Genomic DNA, 18,246 nt, shown 5'->3' with positions numbered 1-18,246 from the left:
TTACTGGACCAGGGTAGACCTGGGTCATAGGGATGATTACTGGACCAGGGTAGACCTGGGTCATAGGGTGTGTGAGGTGTAGTATGTGTTGAGTGCCTCCAAGCTTGCGTGGCCGGCTGCAAGGTGCTTTTCCTTGGTGTCGCGGGGGAGACGCGACACTAAAAGGTGGTGTGACATCCCACGTTCATATTAAAGACTTTCTAAGTGTTTATTTCCTGTATCATACTCTGCTCTGGAGGTGTAGTGAGAGACACCGTTCCGACAGGTCATGGTCTCTCTATGGCCCCTCTTCTCTCTCTCTGCTGTCCCCTGCAGGGCTCTGCAGTTCGGGAACCAGTACATCTACCAGGCCATGCCCAGGATGCTGTCCCTCTGGCTGGACTTCGGCGCCCGCGTCTACGAGTGCGAGAAAGGTGGGCGGTTCCCACTCTGGGGAGACTCCTGGTCTGTGACGTTCTCTCCTGGTCTGTGATGTTCTCTCCTGGTCTGTGACGTTCTCTCCTGGTCTGTGATGTTCTCTTCTGGTCTGTATTGTTCTTTCCTCGTCTGTGATGTTCTCTCCTGGTCTGTGATGTTCTCTCCTGGTCTGTGACGTTCTCTCCTGGTCTGTGACGTTCTCTCCTGGTCTGTGACGTTCTCTCCTGGTCTGTGACGTTCTCTCCTGGTCTGTGACGTTCTCGCTTGGTCTGTGATGTTCTCTCCTGGTCTGTGATGTTCTCTCCTGGTCTGTGATTTTCTCTCCTGGTCTGTGATGTTCTCTCCTGGTCTGTGATGTTCTCTCCTGGTCTGTGATGTTCTCTCCTCGTCTGTGATGTTCTCTCCTGGTCTGTGATGTTCTCTCCTGGTCTGTGACGTTCTCTCCTGGTCTGTGACGTTCTCTCCTTGTCTGTGATGTTCTCTCCTGGTCTGTGACGTTCTCTCCTGGTCTGTGACGTTCTCTCCTGGTCTGTGACGTTCTCTCCTGGTCTGTGACGTTCTCTCCTGGTCTGTGACGTTCTCTGTGACGTTCTCTCCTGGTCTGTGACGTTCTCTCCTGGTCTGTGATGTTGTCTCCTGGTCTGTGATGTTCTCTCCTGGTCTGTGATGTTCACAGTGTGGTGGATATTCATGGTTGTCCTGTCCATGGTTGACTCCATGTTGTCAGTGCAGGTGTGTGTGTGCGTGTGTATGTGTCTCCGAGTAAGGGAGGGAGACCTTGTTTTGTCTCATGTTGATAGTGTGTCAACACTGTGTGTGTGTGCGTGCGTGCGTGCGTGCGTGTGTGTGAACCTGTGTGTGTGTGTGTTTTCAGTGGGGCGCGCGGACCGCCAGCTGCGCTCGGAGCTGGCGAAGATCAACGAGGTGATGAGCGACCACTGCGCCAGCCTGGCGCCGTACCAGTTCATCGTGGCCTTCAGCCAGCTGATCTCGCGCGTCTGCCACTCCAGCGACGACGTCTTCGCCGTGCTCATGGCCATCGTGGCCAAGGTGCTGCTGGCCTACCCCCAGCAGGCCATGTGGATGATGACCGCCGTCTCCAAGGTCAGAGGTCGCGCGTGCAGACGTTCTCTCTCCCATGATGGATTCACGTGTGCCATAACCAAGTGATGGGGTGTGTGTGCGCGTGTGTGTGCGTTTGTGCGTGTGCGTGCGTGTGTGCGTGTGTGTTCAGTCGTCCTATCCCATGAGGATGAACCGCTGTAAGGAGATCCTGACCAGGGTGGTCAGTCTGAAGGGCTCTCTGGTCAAGTTCATAGGAGACGTTAACAGGCTGACGGACAAGCTTCTGGAGCTCTGCAACAAACCGGTACACACACACTCACACACACACACACACACACTCACACTCTGACACACACACTCACACACACACTCACACACACACTCACACACACACTCACACACTCACACACACACACACTCACACACACACTCATACACACACACACACTCTGACACACACACACACACACATACACTCACTCACGCACACACACACCACACACACACACACACACGTACACTCACTCACGCACACACACACACCACACACACACACACACACACGCACGCACACACTCACAGACACTCACACACACACACACAAACGCACACAAACACACACACAGACACACACACAGACACACACACACAGTACTCCCAGACTCAATATCCTCATAATGTTCCTAGTATCTGTATGATATTGAATTGGTGTGTGTGCATCTGTGTGCGTCCGTGTGCGTGTGTGTGTGCGTGTACTAAGGTGGACGGTAACAGCAGCACCCTCAGCATGGGCGTCCACTTCAAGCAGCTGAAGCGTCTGGTGGAGGAGCCATCGTTCAGCCAGGTGCTGGTCCCCCTGCAGGCCGTCCTCATCCCCACGCTGCCCTCCACCGGCGGGGACGCCTCCCGCCACGACGCCTTCCCCGGGCACTGGGTCTACCTGGCTGGCTTTGACGACACGGTCAGTGGGGGGGGGGGCGTGTGTGTGTGTGTTTGCGTGTTTGTGTGTGTGTGTAGTCACATGTCCTTCTAAGTGTGTTTTCAGGCAACAGTTTGTGTTGACGGTTGTTTGTTTTAGATAATGCCAACCGATTTGAACCGCACCTGTGCCACTGATTGTTTGATTGGTTTCCACCTGTCTTGTTAGTCTGTGTATAAAAGGAGGCATTCCAGAGCAGGGACCCTGTGGCTATGAGGAATACTCAGACCCATCTCAACCACAAACTGAGGAAGGTTAGGAGGAAGGAGAAGGAGAGATTTGAAACCCACTGCTCCTCTATGAACTCTCCTCTAAGGAAAACAATGACTACCGTCCGGTTGCAGTGACTTCAGTAGTCATGACTACCGTCCGGTTGCAGTAGACTTCAGTAGTCATGACTACCGTCCGGTTGCAGTAGACTTCAGTAGTCATGACTAGCGTCCGGTTGCAGTAGACTTCAGTAGTCATTAAGTGCTTTGAGAAAATCATAGTAAATCTGTTGAAAATAGATGTAATGTGTCTATTAGATCCGTTTCAGTTTGCGTATCAGTGTAACCGGGGCACAGATGATGCAGCCGTAACCATGGTACATCTCCTATCTAAGCACTTGGAGAACCCTACCTCATATGCTCGTCGTTTATTTGTTGATTTTAGTTCAGCTTTGAATACGGTACAGCCACATCGACTTATTAATGAGCAGTCTGACCTGAATGTCCACCCTCAGGTCATCTGATGGTACCACTCATTTATAACTAATCACAAACAACAGGTCAGGGTCAACGGTTCCCTCTCAGGAGTTAAAACCCTGTGTACAGGAGCCCCCCAGGGCTGTGTTAGTTCTCCTGTTCTCTTTAGTCTATTCACTAATGAATGTAGAAAACTTCATCCTAACAATTACATAATAAAGTTCTCTGATGACAACCGCCATCCTAGCCTTATTAAAAAAGGATGATGACCTATGTGATTATTACTCTGAGATAGAGAGGTTTGTTGAGTGGTGGGACGGTAACCACGTTACCCTGAATGAGAAAAAGACAGAGGAGATGCTGTTTGACCCCAAGGGAGTGGGTGAGCACAGGCCTGTGGTTCTCCATGATAAAACCATCTCACAGGCCTGTGGTTCTCATGATAAAACCATCTCACAGGCCTGTGGTTCTCCATGATAAAACCATCTCACAGGCCTTTGGTTCTCCATGATAAAACCATCTCACAGGCCTGTGGTTCTCCATGATAAAACCATCTCACAGGCCTGTGGTTCTCATGATAAAACCATCTCACAGGCCTGTGGTTCTCCATGATAAAACCATCTCACAGGCCTGTGGTTCTCCATGATAAAACCATCTCACAGGCCTGTGGTTCTCCATGATAAAACCATCACACAGGCCTGTGGTTCTCCATGATAAAACCATCTCACAGGCCTGTGGTTCTCCATGATAAAACCATCACACAGGCCTGTGGTTCTCCATGATAAAACCATCTCACAGGCCTGTGGTTCTCCATGATAAAACCATCTCACAGGCCTGTGGTTCTCATGATAAAACCATCTCACAGGCCTGTGGTTCTCCATGATAAAACCATCTCACAGGCCTGTGGTTCTCCATGATAAAAACCATCTCACAGGCCTGTGGTTCTCCATGATAAAACCAGAAAAAACCCTGTCCCTTGTGTTGTCCCTGGTGTTGTCCCTGGCGTTGTCCTGTGCCAACTTGTAAGCTGTGTCTTTTGTTCTCCACTTGTTGAGTGTATACATGTACAGTAGGACCCCACTCATCCGAATTTCAGAGATCCAAACCTCCCGGTCTACCGGACAGGCTTAAATTTTTATTTATTTTTTTAGCCTGCTATCTGGTTACTGGTGGGATTTTCATTACAGTACTGTATCCTACTGTGAATAAAAACAGAACTATATGTAGACCTACATGTTGCCTGTAGGCTGTAGCCTACTGTCACGTTTCATTTCTTTGTTACTCTAATGTCGAGTGCAAAACGCAGTCTGCTGCGCAAGAGCTGCATTCCTTGGTAGCCAGAAAGCGCGTCAGCAACCTAAGGCAGCAATGAGTCATTTTTCGTTCCCAGTTAATGGACTTCAGGAACACAGACGTGTTGTGAGCATGTAGATTAGCCTACTAAACCTACTGTATTTGTTAAATAATAGCCTACAGCCTAGGCCACGTTAGCCTACATCGGTTGTTTTAGAGACTTTCTTTTAGGCTACAATAGCCTTAGACACGACAACTTGTCTGTCATTTCATTTATTTATTTATTGATTATAATTTGCTCTAATTGTTCTAATGTTGGGTTGTTTTTAGGCTATACCATTTTGTTCTACGAATACAGTAGCCTATATATGCAGCGTACGCCTCATTTTAGAATAAAGTACTGTATTTGATCAAAGCACGCACTCAATTGGAAATTCGGTTCTTTTATTATAGGCTACTGTAGGTCTATTATAGGCTAGGCTATATGAGTTTAGTTGGCTATTTGATTGCAATTTTGATGCATTTTCACAAGTAATTAAGGTTATTTATCGGTCTATTATGAGTCTATATGGAACAAGTATACCACTTATTGAATTTGGTGCATTTTAACATAAGTTTCAGTCATCCGGACATTTCAGAGATACGAACGACCTTCGGTCCCGTTGAGTTCGGATAAGTGGATTCCTACTGTATCTTGGTTTTATTGTTTAGTCTTTGGTTTTGGCTTTTGCCCCTCGTGGTGCCTTTATTTTAACAAACATTTTGTGGAAACTGCTGAAACCTCCATGTTACATGCACCTGTGACATTTACATACAACTACAGTATGACTTCTCACATGGCAGGTAGCTGGACAAGAGTTCAAGCCCAGGGGGATGCAGATTAAAAATACTAATGCATCCTCCATTGTGCTGTGTGACATGATTCTTTAACAATATTTTAACTTGTGGCTGTTACTGTTTCTTATTGTTTGCATCTCTTCATCTGCCCAGTCTTTTGTCTGCTTACATCTCAATCAATTCAGTTAATCAGTGAATCCATGCTCAGTCCAGAGTCCCACAACTCATTCCCATCACAGTATGTAGGCCTACTATGTTCATGCAGGATTCCTACGGTGTAAATATCTAGCTGTGACATTTAGCTGTGTCAAACTGACAGCTTCTCACTTGGCTCAAACAAGAACATGACCTTCCCTTGGTGTCTGGTTGTGAGTTCAAGCCCTGGGTGATGCAGAATAAACATGCTAATGCTACTCAGGCATTGTACTGTTTGGATTTCAGACACATGATTTTAAAGATGTTTTAATGTAAGCAGTTTTAAAGAGGCCCTCATGTATTTGTCTCCCTCTTCCTCCTCAAAACGCCCCGAGTCCGATCCAGCTGCGCAGCCGCTGTGACTATTATTGTTTTTGTCTGACTTTTTATGATGCTATTTTGACCAGGTCTCCTTTTAAATGATATTTGATCTCAATGGGACCACGTGGTAAAATAAAGATTAAATAAAAATAAAAGAAAAAATATAGCTGTGTGAGTGTTGGTGGAGTCCTGTCTTCAACATTTCTGGGTGCTTGTGTGTGCGTGTTTGTTTGTGCATGCGTAGGTGGAGATCCTGGCGTCCTTACAGAAACCTAAGAAGATTGGTCTGAAGGGTTCTGATGGGCGGAGCTACACCATGATGTGTAAACCCAAAGACGACCTGAGGAAAGACTGCAGACTGATGGAGTTCAACTACCTGGTCAACAAGGTGGGTGTGTGTGATGGAGTTCAACTACCTGGTCAACAAGGTGGGTGTGTGTGTTTCTGCTCATATTTGGGTCTGCGCATGCGTGTGTATGATTTGTGCATGCCATAACCCATAAGTAATGGTGTGTGTGTGTGTGTGTGTGTGTGTGTGTGTGTGTGTGTGTGTGTGTGTGTGTGTGTGTGTGTGTGTGTGTGTGTGTGTGTGTGTGTGTGTGTGTGTGTGTGTGTGTGTGTGTGTGTGTGTGTGTGTGTGTGTAGTGCCTGCGTAAGGATGCAGAGTCTCGGAGGCGGGAGCTGCATATCCGGACGTACGCGGTGATCCCGCTGAACGAGGAGTGTGGCATCGTGGAGTGGGTCAACAACACGGCCGGACTCAGACACATCCTCACCAAGCTGTACAAGGAGAGAGGTACACACACACACACACACACACACACTAGAGGTCTTCACCACGGGCCGGGACCCTAATGGGCCCGAGAAATTCATCCCGAGATTCGATTGGATCCGATGATTTAAAAAAAAAAAATATATATATATGTTACGGTCAATGTGAGAAAACGGGGAATGTGAGCTTTTCCCGGTTATTGCGCACATTCCCCGACCTCGCGGGGAATGTAGGAGAAACATGTGCGTTTCTCACATCTCCCGGGTAATGTGCACATTCCCGACCTTGCGGGAGATGTGAGAAATTGGTTAGTATTCCTCACATCTCCCGCAAGGTCGGGGATTGTGCACATTAACCGGGAAATGCTTACAATTCCCGACCTTGCGGTAAATCTAGCAAAGTCCAACCGTATGCAAAACCTCTGCGCAGCCAGGTGGTGGGAGAGGGCTCGTGCGCTTAGAACGAGAGGCGCTTGACATTTTGCCCATGGTTTTCGAATACATAGCAACATCAATTGCATTAATGGAAACATTAAATTGGGTCTAATTATACATGTGTTGAAAGTTAAGATAATTAGCCTACAAGCCGCGAGGCTACGCAACACAATAAGCAAAACAATCTCACTGTTTCACTCGTCCCGCACGGCAGGGACAAGAGAAACAATGCACATCTTCTGTTCTCGGCCGTCTTGAATTGAACTGTTACACCACAGAACGAAACTTACAACTAATAGGTTAGTAAAGGACATATACAAGTTGTTTGTCATCAAAAAATGTAATCTCCATCTTTATTAATTTCTGTGTTAATCTGATCAAACCAGAAAGTGTTTCATTCGTCCCGGTCCTCCCCTACAGTTAATAACAGTCTGTGGTTTACCTTGAACAGTAATATAGCCTATGCTGCACACAGTGTAAGTAGTATTAGGAGGATAGGCCTACACTGGTGATCAAGTTAACAAACGCAAAAGGAACATTGCAACAACAGGAAGGTGGGAACCTCCAAAGGAACCCTACACGTTAGCTAGCCGAAAGACAGACGAAAATACGAAAAATCTCTCACAGGTGTGCGCCAGTAACGTTAGCCCAACTACCGTGGGTGCCTCTGAGGCGTCACATAAGCCCTCTCCCACCACCCGGCTGCGCAGAAGTTTTGCATACGGTTGCGCTTTCCTAGATTTACCGCAAGGTCGGGAATTGTAAGCATTTCCCGGTTAATGTGCACAATCCCCGACCTTGCGGGAGATGTGAGAAATACTAACCAATTTCTCACATCTCCCGCAAGGTCGGGGAATGTGCACATTACCCGGGAGATGTGAGAAACGCACATGTTTCTCCTACATTCCCCGCGAGGTCGCAATAACCGGGAAAAGCTCACATTCCCCGTTTTCTCACATTGACCGTAACATATATACCGACCCATTTTTGTGTGAGATATTGCAGACCTAGCCTGGAGTGACCATCCTGATCAGGTTAGGGTTAGGGTTAACCCTAACCCTAACCCTGGACTACATAAAACAAAATATTCAGCTGAAGTATACTGATAGCTTCACATGCTGTACCAACAACAAATTCTACCGACATTGGTCGTGTGGTGGTCATCATTACGTTAAACCCATTAATTGATTATGACTAGCGTCTAGCTTGTTAAGCAGTTGGGCAGTCGGCTAATTTAGGCTGTTTGGCGCTGTATGAGACTTATTTCACAACAGAGACAAATAAATGCAAGTTATAGTTTGGCAACTGAGGCTTAGGGAGCAAACAATACACTTGTTTGGTTTGTGTGTTACCTGGCTGGTTAACTGTCATCACTCGGACACTCTGGATGGGGAAAGGGCAGTGGAGGAGTAGCGCGCCTCCGTTTGTGTCCGCTTTTCGCGTTTACCGTTGACAAAGGAAGAGAGGGAGGGGAGGGGCACGGTGTGAGCCGCGTGCACGTGTGTGCAGGGGCGGGGGGGGGTCTGGCAAAATTACAACGCATTTTGGGGCATTATTATTACACGCTTTTAATCGAGAATCAATCGATGTCACCATGGGCCACATACAGTAGGCCTACACTGTAAACAAATAAAATAATTAAAGTAACTTTCAAAAGGGCACTTACCTTGTCCAGAGGGCAAAGGGCAGGTGCTCTAGCACCACCTCCTGTCTATCTGTGCACGTCCCTGACAATCATACAGTACACAGACCCGGGAGCCGTGCTAATAGAGAGTGTGTGTGTGTGTGTGCCTGTGCGTGTGCCTGTGCGTGTGCGTGTGTGTGTGTCTGATTGTGTGTATGTGTGTGTGTGCGTGTGTGTGTGTGTCTGATTGTGTGTGTGTGTGTATCTGATTGTGTGTGTCTGATTGTGTGTATGTGTGTGTGTGTGTGTGTGTGTGTGTGTCTGATTGTGTGTGTTTGTGTGTGCTCTGATGTGTTCTCAGGTATCAGCCTATCTGGGAAGGAGTTGAGGAGCCTGATGCTCTCTAAGAACGCTCCGTTTGAGGACAAGCTACGTGTCCACAGGGAGGCGCTGTGTGGTAGACACCCCCCCGTCTTCTACGAGTGGTTCCTCCGGACCTTCCCCGACCCCACCTCATGGTACGACCCAAACCGACTCCTCACAACCTAACCTCACTACTCGTTAGGGCCGTGACTGTACACCGTACATTACATGTGACAAATAAAGGAATCCATATGCTAAATGTGTGTCTATTGTGTGCATGCGTGTGTGTGCGCATGTGTGTGTGTATGCATGTGTTTGTGTGCATATGTGTGTCTGTGTGTGTGTGTGTGTGTGTGTGTGTGTGTGTGTGTGAGCAGGTACAGCAGTCGTTCAGCCTACTGTCGCTCCACGGCGGTGATGTCCATGGTGGGCTACGTCTTGGGGTTGGGGGACCGCCACGGGGAGAACATCCTTTTCGACTCCCTCACCGGAGAGTGTGTGCACGTGGACTTCAACTGCCTCTTCAACAAGGTGTGTGTGTGTGCGTGCTTGTTTCTCAATTCAGAGTTTTGGCATTGGTGTTATGACATGTCAGGGTTAGGGTTAGTGACATTTCAAAACACCAATTATATGTATCTCTGTAAGGGGTAATGAACGGGAACATGTCTATGTTCCCCGGGTCCTATGTTCCCCGGGTCCTATGTTCCCCCCAAAAAAGGGTTCTATGTTCCCCGGGTCCTATGTTCCCCAGGTTCTATGCTCCCCGGGTCCTATGTTCCCCCCGAAAAAGGGTTCTATGTTCCCCGGGTCCTATGTTCCCCCCGAAAAAGGGTCCTATGTTCCCCGGGTCCTATGTTACCCCCGAAACGCTAAAGAAAAACGTGATTATGCCATCGCATGTTAATGCCAAAAGGGGCAGATTATGCACCTATTTTAGAAAGGTTGCATTTTCACCACAATAATCACAGAATTCCGTGCAAAATATGCAAGGCTTGCATGATTTCATGCCCGCATTATTTCACATCAAATGTTGCATGTTAACTTGACATGGGACGTAGCCTAGCCTGTGATGCGCAACGCATATCGCCTCAGTAGGCTACCCAAAGCAGCTCTGACTATAATGTAGGCTATTCTAGATTGTAAGGCTAGCCTACTATTGGTTTTATGTCAATGAATGGAGAAGCTGCTTGATGCCTTCGTGAAGTTGACAGTGTCCCAGTCCAAACCCATCTTGCTGTGAGTTGGGATATGGCTCATGAGAGGCGCAAATCCGTTGGGGGAAAAATCTCCATGGAGAGAGGATTGAAATGATAGTGATCGCAGTAGAAATGATAGTCACTCAACCACTATGCGCTTGAAATAACTGAAGTTTAATAAATAGGCCATCACACACATACAGATGTGGGAACATAAGAATGTAACTTGACCCGCGGTATTCTAACAGGCGCTTTACGTCATTCCGCACCACCGCTCGCCTGCCCATAGGGGCACAGTAATACCACTCATTGACCCATTGCTGTAGCTCATCTCGCACATTAGATGAGCCTACCGTTCTCAAACTCCTTGTTCTCTGTCTGGTTGTAATTTAATTATTACGTACAAAGCCTATCTATTTATAGTTTCTCTCTCTGTAACTGTCGCCGGGTCTATATCTGTTAACTGTCGGGACAAGTAGAAGTTTAATACATTAGGCTGAGTGTTCTCATATGGAACATGGCATCAGGACGAGTAAGATGGCTAACGGAGATGACCAGAGATGTGTTTGAAATGGTTCACTCACTCCCTCCCTATTACCATGGATGTATTGAGTGCGACTCATAGTGAACTACATGGGGAATGATTTAACAGTTTTGGGACACTACATGGAATATAACTGCGTAAGATATTCATGACTCAAACAAGCAGATCACTGATGGCAGCAGGTTGAAATATCAGGTAGTATTCAGGTTCCATGTTTAGTTGAATGATAAATCCCATATAAATGGTTGGAATTCTAATGATGTGCAAGTGTGATTTTGTCAACTTTAGTGCTGTCTGCTAATAGCAGGCTGTGAAGCTGCACGATGAGACCGTGATAGCACGTTAGCTCACGACAGCAGCTTCCATAATATTAACGGTAGCTGTCGGTGGCTAAAAAGCAGATAGCTAACTTTACAACGATGATTCCTGTAGCTATTTTGATTTTGATGCTATTAGTTCAACTTCTGTTTCTCGGGCAGGAACGGAGACGAACTCGCATTAGCAGCAAAGCAGCTAGAGGAATGATCTTAACATTAGCTAACTGCTTTAGCTACTGATAGCTACCGTCTTCTTCACTTCTCCTTCGGTAAAACATGACACCGTTGTGTTGTGGTATTGTGGAGGGCTTAGGCAGAAGCAGGAAGAGAAACCACTTTTGCCCCATAAAAGTAAAATAATGGTCTCATAAGCATTTTCGATTGTAAAATTGTGTTCACTTGTTTTAGTTTGCAAACATATGCAATTTTCTTAGCATATCTACTGGCTACATGATAACATAGGTTTCAAGTTTCGTGCGAGCAAGTCGTGCCTGCAAGCCAAGGAGAAATGACAGGAGACCGTGGCGGGGCTTAGAACCAGAGGGATGCGCGAGTGACATTTGGGCAGAATGAACAGGTGAAATTAAAGCTCTCGAAGAGATCTTTCTAATGCTATTGGTCAGCTTTGTATGTAGTTTTAATGTGAAAGATACATCTTGAATGCAGTCAAGACAAATTATTTTGCCTCTTAACTTTTGTCAAACCCCCTGGTTCCAGTCAATTGGATTATAGGCTATAGGTACAATGACGTTACCTTATGAACACAAATAGCTTAACCTATAGGCCTACATAAAAACAATAGCCTAAAACCATGTTTATTTACAATGTATTTTCTTTCATTGATAGCATGCCAATAGTTAGGGTGAGGAACGACGCGCAGTCTCTTTAGCCCTGAGACCATCAGGCAGGCAGTTCAGGAGGTCGTTGGCTATATATATTATTATGATATTATGTCTAATAATACATTCGTCGAAAGTACACAGGCTGATCTACTATACGGAATTGGACCGAGGAGTGTTCTCATATGGAACTAGGCTGCGCGCCCGCCTGCGACAAGAGCTGAATTGTAGTCGGCTTTCCCCGCTGCGCGCAGGACGCGTGCGTCCCCCGCTCCGAGCGAGAAGGCAGGCGGAATGTCGCTCCCCGTCTGAAACGGCCTTGACTCCTGGAATCCCAAGGTCTTTCATATTGAAATTCTCTTGATGGTCTGGTAAGTTGCGAGACGTGTTAAGGGAGTGCATCAGTTGTGATCCTTGACAGTAGGCTACCAGCCTGCGCTGCGCTCAGCACAAAGTTGGATGAATGGATGGACTTATTGGAATCGTGGAAAATGTTTATTGCGCTCTAAAATCATGAAAGCATAAATGTAAAAATGCAGCAACAGAAGTAGTCTAGATGAGATGGTGGTTTAAATGAATGGCAACACATACATTGAGACATAAATTGAGACTGGTGATAATGCTGATAATCTACAGTAGGGCCTACCTCTGGCTGAGTTCATGGTTACAGCCATTCATCTCTTACACATGGGCCTATACAATACTTGCACAATCTACTTTGGACGTTAAATCCATCCATCTATCAATCAAACTAGCGAATTCAATGGCCGGTCATGGCAAAGCACCCGCTAACGCAGGCTACCCCCCTCCCCACGATCCAGGGCTAGGAAACCGGTTCATCCAGTTTATTTGAATATAAAAGAATTTGGGGGGGGGGGGGTTACAATAGTCTAGTCCAGGTTCGCTGGCGAGTGACGAGCTAGTCAGATGGAGCATGCATGTGTGGACATTGTAGGCCGATTCTGTGAAACCTAAAGAATAAAAGTAGGCTACGTTCAACATTCATTGGAGTGGTCCAGTTGGATAGGCTAGTCTAATCTAAATAAATTGAGGACCTGTATTTTCAGTGTTTGCTGGTAGCGAATGAATGCCACAGACAGACAGGGAGGAAATCTATTCGTTTCATTGTTTCATTGTTTGTGCTCTGTATGCACAAGATAGTTAATGTTCGGATATAAATGGCAGTATAGCGGGAAAAAACCCTATCAAAGGCCAAGATTAGAAGGGATTTGAAGATGTAATTGGTCATTTTAAATGGGCCTACTTTATCTTTTGATGCCTATTTGAACGGACTGCATCGATCAATGCAATGACTCTCCATGTTTTTAAAGTCCCAGTTAACCAAAATCAGAGATTTGCTTGAAAATGTGCTATGTGTTAGTGATGCATTGCTGATAACATGTAAAAATGGGATGAACCATGTGTAGTACTGAATTGTGAAGTTAGACCAGTTTTGTGTTTTTGACCAGTTTTGATTTCTGGATTTTCTGGGCGGGCTTAAAACGGTACCGGATGACGTAGAGCGGTGTTCTTAGCATATCCCCGCCCTAACACTATATAAAGCTAGAATGGATTTGAATCTTCGGTTCTCCTGCTCAATCTTGAGTCTAGAATTAGCTAGTTTTAACCAACAGTCTAGAATTAGCTAGTTTTTCTTAGTTAGCAATGCCTATGCATAAAACTAAACGAAAATGCATCCTTCCTGGATGCCAGCAGGAATGGGATGATAAGGTCTCCTTCTTTCACTCCCGAGTAAAGCTGAAATGAGAAGCAAATGGTTAGCATTTTTGAAGAGCCATGGTGTTACAGAGTCTGTCACCGCTAGCGCCCGCCTCTGCAGCAAACATTTCACTCCCGAAAGCTTCTGCAATTATAATATGAGGCTTTTGGGTTTCACGGACTCACGACTGGTCCTGGTGAATTCGGCGGAGCCAACCATCTCCCTCCACGGCCTCCATTCTCCTCCTGTCGCATCAACCTTTGGTGCCGACACCGCTGCCTTGTGTGCTTATAGCTAATTAACGTTATAACGTTAGCTAGGTAACGTAAGCAATAGGAAAATACACTGCTACGTTAATCTACAAAATGTGTCTTGACATTTATGTGGTAATGTCAGCTATGATTAATATATGTAATCTTAGGAGGAATTATAGCTAACATTAGCTATGTAGTTTGTTGCAGATGGGAGTGTGTATATTACCTTAGTCTAGCTAACATAGCTAGCAGCACCGACCAGGCGACCACCCACCAAATACGTTACGGATGATATATTATGACTATAAGCGTTAACTATACAGAAACTGCCTGCCATATTTGTGGCACCTGATGTGCGTATGGGTTCACCGGTAATGGTTACAGTATATTTCTCCAGCGGGAGACCGGGAGGCGGGAGCGAGGGGGATGGTTAGGTAGACCAGCTGCAGATGGAGAAAGACGCACCCTCTCCCAGTGAAGCGGTGCTCGGCGGCTACTGGCTGAACATTCCAGTTCTGTTGGATATGTTGCGGGAAAGTTGAAGCCGAGTGCTCGTTATTCTCACACATAACATTGCCAACGAGAGTGGATGAGTCTGTCCCGATTATCAACTCCGGTAGTGTACGCTTCTTCGCGCTATCAGCGCTGTTCAAGCCAGTGACTAAAAGGTACATTTTAAACAACTTTTTCCATTGATCCCAAGGGACGACAGGATCGCCTGGGAGGGATAGGAATGGGTCCGGAGGTGGCAGGGAGAAAATAGGGACAGACTCATACATTCCTCGTTGCCTGTTTTTGTATTTTGCATCTAAGGGCAGTAACACTGGCGCGTTGGTATAGAGTAGCTACAGTTTTACCTGTGTTGTTTGTCAGGAGGTAGGTTAGGAGGAAGCATCTGTGCGTTTGACTCATTAGACAAGTGTAATTTCAACCCCTCTCTGTTTTCACAAAGCTGTGCCTTCCTACCACAAAAGAGACGGCGTGCCAGTGTGACAATATGCAGACCAGAGAACGGTACTATTTGACAGGTTCTTCCCTCCACACCCCCTCCCCACGCAATTGGGTGTGGCTTCGGTGCCTTCAGCAGACACGCCCCCACGGTCTCAGACCAGAGAATGCTGCTGATTTTTAACCGATTTTGAAGCCTTATTTTATATACTTAGCGACATTTTTAATCACTCAGATTTGGCTGGGTGGTTAATGACATGTTTTCCTGTGGTGTGTGAAGCTCATAACAAAAATTTGAACTGGGTTAACCTGGACTTTAAGTTTTACCCTTTTCATCAATAAAACATCATTTTTACAACCATGTCTCATTGATTGGGAAGGCATTTAGAGCTGCCGGTCTATTAGCCTACATTCGGACTCAGAGGATAACATAACTGTTTATTGAGAAACAATTGCAGGCTGGGCTATATAAAGAAATACCTACATATATTACATTATGTTTAGGCTATAGCCTACACTTTATGGTAGACTGCCCTCTCGCTCGCTAAGCAGGCTACATTGTGGCTGTTTTGTTCATCGCAGAAGCCTATAGCCTAGGCTACACATTAAAAAAAAAAAAAAAATTATATAGACCTAGAAGGAATCAGAATATGTGGAAATTTAATTTTAGCCTATTTTAATACAATTCAAATTCTGCTTAGAGGGAATTATTTTCAACGGACATTATGACCTGAGCATAATTAATAATTATCTAAGTTAATATAGGCCTATGAGAACGCTTTTTACGATAGGCTAGGCCTATGCGTCTTGTGATTGTTCTGTAGCCTAGGCTACAACTTAAGGCTTATTTGGCCCTATTGAATTAATTTAAGCCTACTAGGCTACTCATTATTATCGAATTATCTAGTTGATATATGAATAAAACAATAAGCCATTTTAATGGCTATGGGCTACTAGTTGTAGCTATATGATGCGCTCTGCTCATACGCACGGTTGAGGCGGCAGCTCAAATACACTTCGCACATATCCTCTGCTATAGCCTCTCACAGACAGCTAGGTGCACTTCATGCATTGGTAGACAGTTCTGCAGCTTGTCTTCACCATGCAGGTATTTTGGTGGGGGTATTCTTCTGTGGACACTGCGAGGGGCGCAGCCGGTGGCTGTTTGGACGCCAGAGCGCGCAGCTCTTCAGCCAACTGGAGGATGTCGCGTCTGGGGAGGCTCTGCGTCTCTCCACCAGTCCCCAGCGAGTCCAAGCTCCCCCAATGAATAATACTTATTTATAATAGCCTACGTAGCGCGAAACTGTGCATATAATAGGCTGTAGCCAGCGCGAAACTGCGCATTCCCTATAGCCGTTCATGGAACGACTGGCGGCCGGTATAAATAAATAAAAACATACACGATATTTTCTTATTTGAATGATCTTGAATATATATATATTCAAGATCATTCAAATAACAAAATATTGTGTATATTGTGCATGTGAAGGCACTCACTGTCAAACCTGCCGCTATCTATGCACAAGATAGTTAATGTCCGGATATGATTGGCAATGAGTGATCTTTACTCATGGCGACTATGTCAATTTTGTATGGATCCACAAGTCGATCAAGCTTATTTTTTCTTTGTATCGTGCTGAAGCCATATAGCCTACTGCGCTCAGACTTGGCTACATTAGCTGGTGCCCCGTCTTCAAATTTACTTCCGGGGTTTACGAGTAGCTTACCAGTTGAATGCGTTCCAGAAACAAAACGCAAAACCCCCACGTTCACCACATCTTTACTAACAAATATATTTACAATACTGTTATTTTGCGCATTTGACCTAAACGCCACCACGTCTTGACCCGACGTCAGTTACCGAGATAGATAGGCTACTGTAGGCCTAGATATAGGTGTTCGTAATAATTAAATTACATCCAGATGGCGAAAACATGTGTTTGAGAACAAGGTAATGATAACAATTAAACGGTATTTGTATAGCACCTTTCATACAGATAAATTCAGCTCAAAGTGCTTTACAACAGAGCATTTAAATTAAAGAATGTGAAATTTAATGATGCTTCATTCGTAGACTATAGGGGAAAAACACTGAGCCCAGCCTGCTAAATCTACTCAAAGACGCCACCTGGCGGTGGTGCATCACTAAAACAAAATAACACCCATCTGAAATCCCACGAGATTTCCAACGGGATTTCCCTGCCAAATACCGCGACGTGAAATGCTGCAGCATGTGACATTTCTAACTTCCCACATCTGTAGGCCTATGAAAAAATATAGACAACAGTTATCTTATTTGGTGATAGGCTAACTTCAGAAAAGAAAAAAATAATTAAAAAAAGAGAAGAATTAAAACATTCAACCCTGCATATTCCATTGCATAATCATTGCATTTTTTGTGTGTAAGAAAACAAGAAACGGCACACTCGGCCTCCAGTAGAGTAGCCTACTGAGGCGATACGCGTTTGATCCATGTCAAGTTTCTGCAACATTTTTGAAACTTGATGTGAAAAAATGTGCGCATATTATTTTGCCCTTTTGGCATTAAATCATGCGATGGCATAATCACATTTATCTTTCGCGTTTCGCGGGGAACATAGGACCCGGGGAACATAGAACCCTTTTTGGGGGAGAAATAGGACCCGGGGAACATAGAACCTTTTTTGGGGGGGAACATAGGACCCGGGGAACATAGGACCCGGGGAACATAGGGATGACCCCTAATGAACGAGGAGCTGTGTGTAGTGCTTTTTAAATGGCCGACGCACGTGGAGGTAGTGAATTTCCAGAGGTGTAGCCGGTCATTTAAACAGCACAACGCCCGGCCCCACGCTCATTATCCCACTTGTACAACGACATTTCGACAGAAGACATCATTCTGAACAAAATACATCTATTGCTCATATTAGCTTTAGCTTTGAAAACATTATGACATCTACAATCGCCTAGACCAAACAAACACTGCTGAAGAAGACAGAGTACGTCGTCTCATTTTATTAGTAGAATTACTGCTGCTGTTATATTTTTTCAGCCGAAAAAGTAACCATGTAGATTCACAATTTGTGGTTCTAGTACTTTTTGGGAGTTCGCTGGAAGGGTCTGAGCCTAGAGACCCAGCCTAACCCGAATGTTGTTGTTTTGAGTGATTAAAGATCGAACTAGCAAAGCAGACTGGGAGGTGAAGAGGCAAATCCTGGGTTTGCATCAGTGTTAATTTCGTTGACGAGAACTATTCGAAATTTTTTCGACAACGACATTTTTTAGGTTATCGTCACGAGACGATAACTAAATAAAAATGAATGTATGATGACAAAAACTATGACGATATCTATTCACATTTTCGTCAACAAATAAAAACTAGACTAAAATGGTTATGGAGTGTGGTGGCTGGACTCAGTTGACCTATGACCTTCGGACACTCACAAAGTACTATTATAAC

The 18,246-nt window shown here is 45.5% G+C and overlaps 1 protein-coding gene across 1 annotated transcript in view; it reads left to right on the top strand.

Annotated features, from left to right (window-relative positions):
* Window positions 1-18,246, top strand: part of atr (ATR checkpoint kinase) — a gene marked incomplete at its 5' end in the record, with an annotated part of 139,113 nt that overhangs the window by 103,073 nt on the left and 17,794 nt on the right. The window contains 8 exons of the mRNA XM_084451303.1: window positions 316-413; window positions 1,292-1,521; window positions 1,652-1,786; window positions 2,243-2,443; window positions 6,038-6,181; window positions 6,439-6,589; window positions 8,985-9,141; window positions 9,364-9,517. Of these exons, the coding sequence (XP_084307429.1) occupies window positions 316-413; window positions 1,292-1,521; window positions 1,652-1,786; window positions 2,243-2,443; window positions 6,038-6,181; window positions 6,439-6,589; window positions 8,985-9,141; window positions 9,364-9,517 (1,270 nt within the window). The remainder of the gene's footprint in view (window positions 1-315; window positions 414-1,291; window positions 1,522-1,651; window positions 1,787-2,242; window positions 2,444-6,037; window positions 6,182-6,438; window positions 6,590-8,984; window positions 9,142-9,363; window positions 9,518-18,246) is intronic.

The sequence above is a fragment of the Borostomias antarcticus genome (assembly GCF_949987555.1).
Source record: "Borostomias antarcticus genome assembly, chromosome: 16".
Classification (NCBI taxonomy): Eukaryota; Metazoa; Chordata; class Actinopteri; order Stomiiformes; family Stomiidae; genus Borostomias; species Borostomias antarcticus.
The sequence above is the reverse complement of the archived record's forward strand: the minus strand, read 5'-3'. Positions and strand labels throughout refer to the sequence as shown.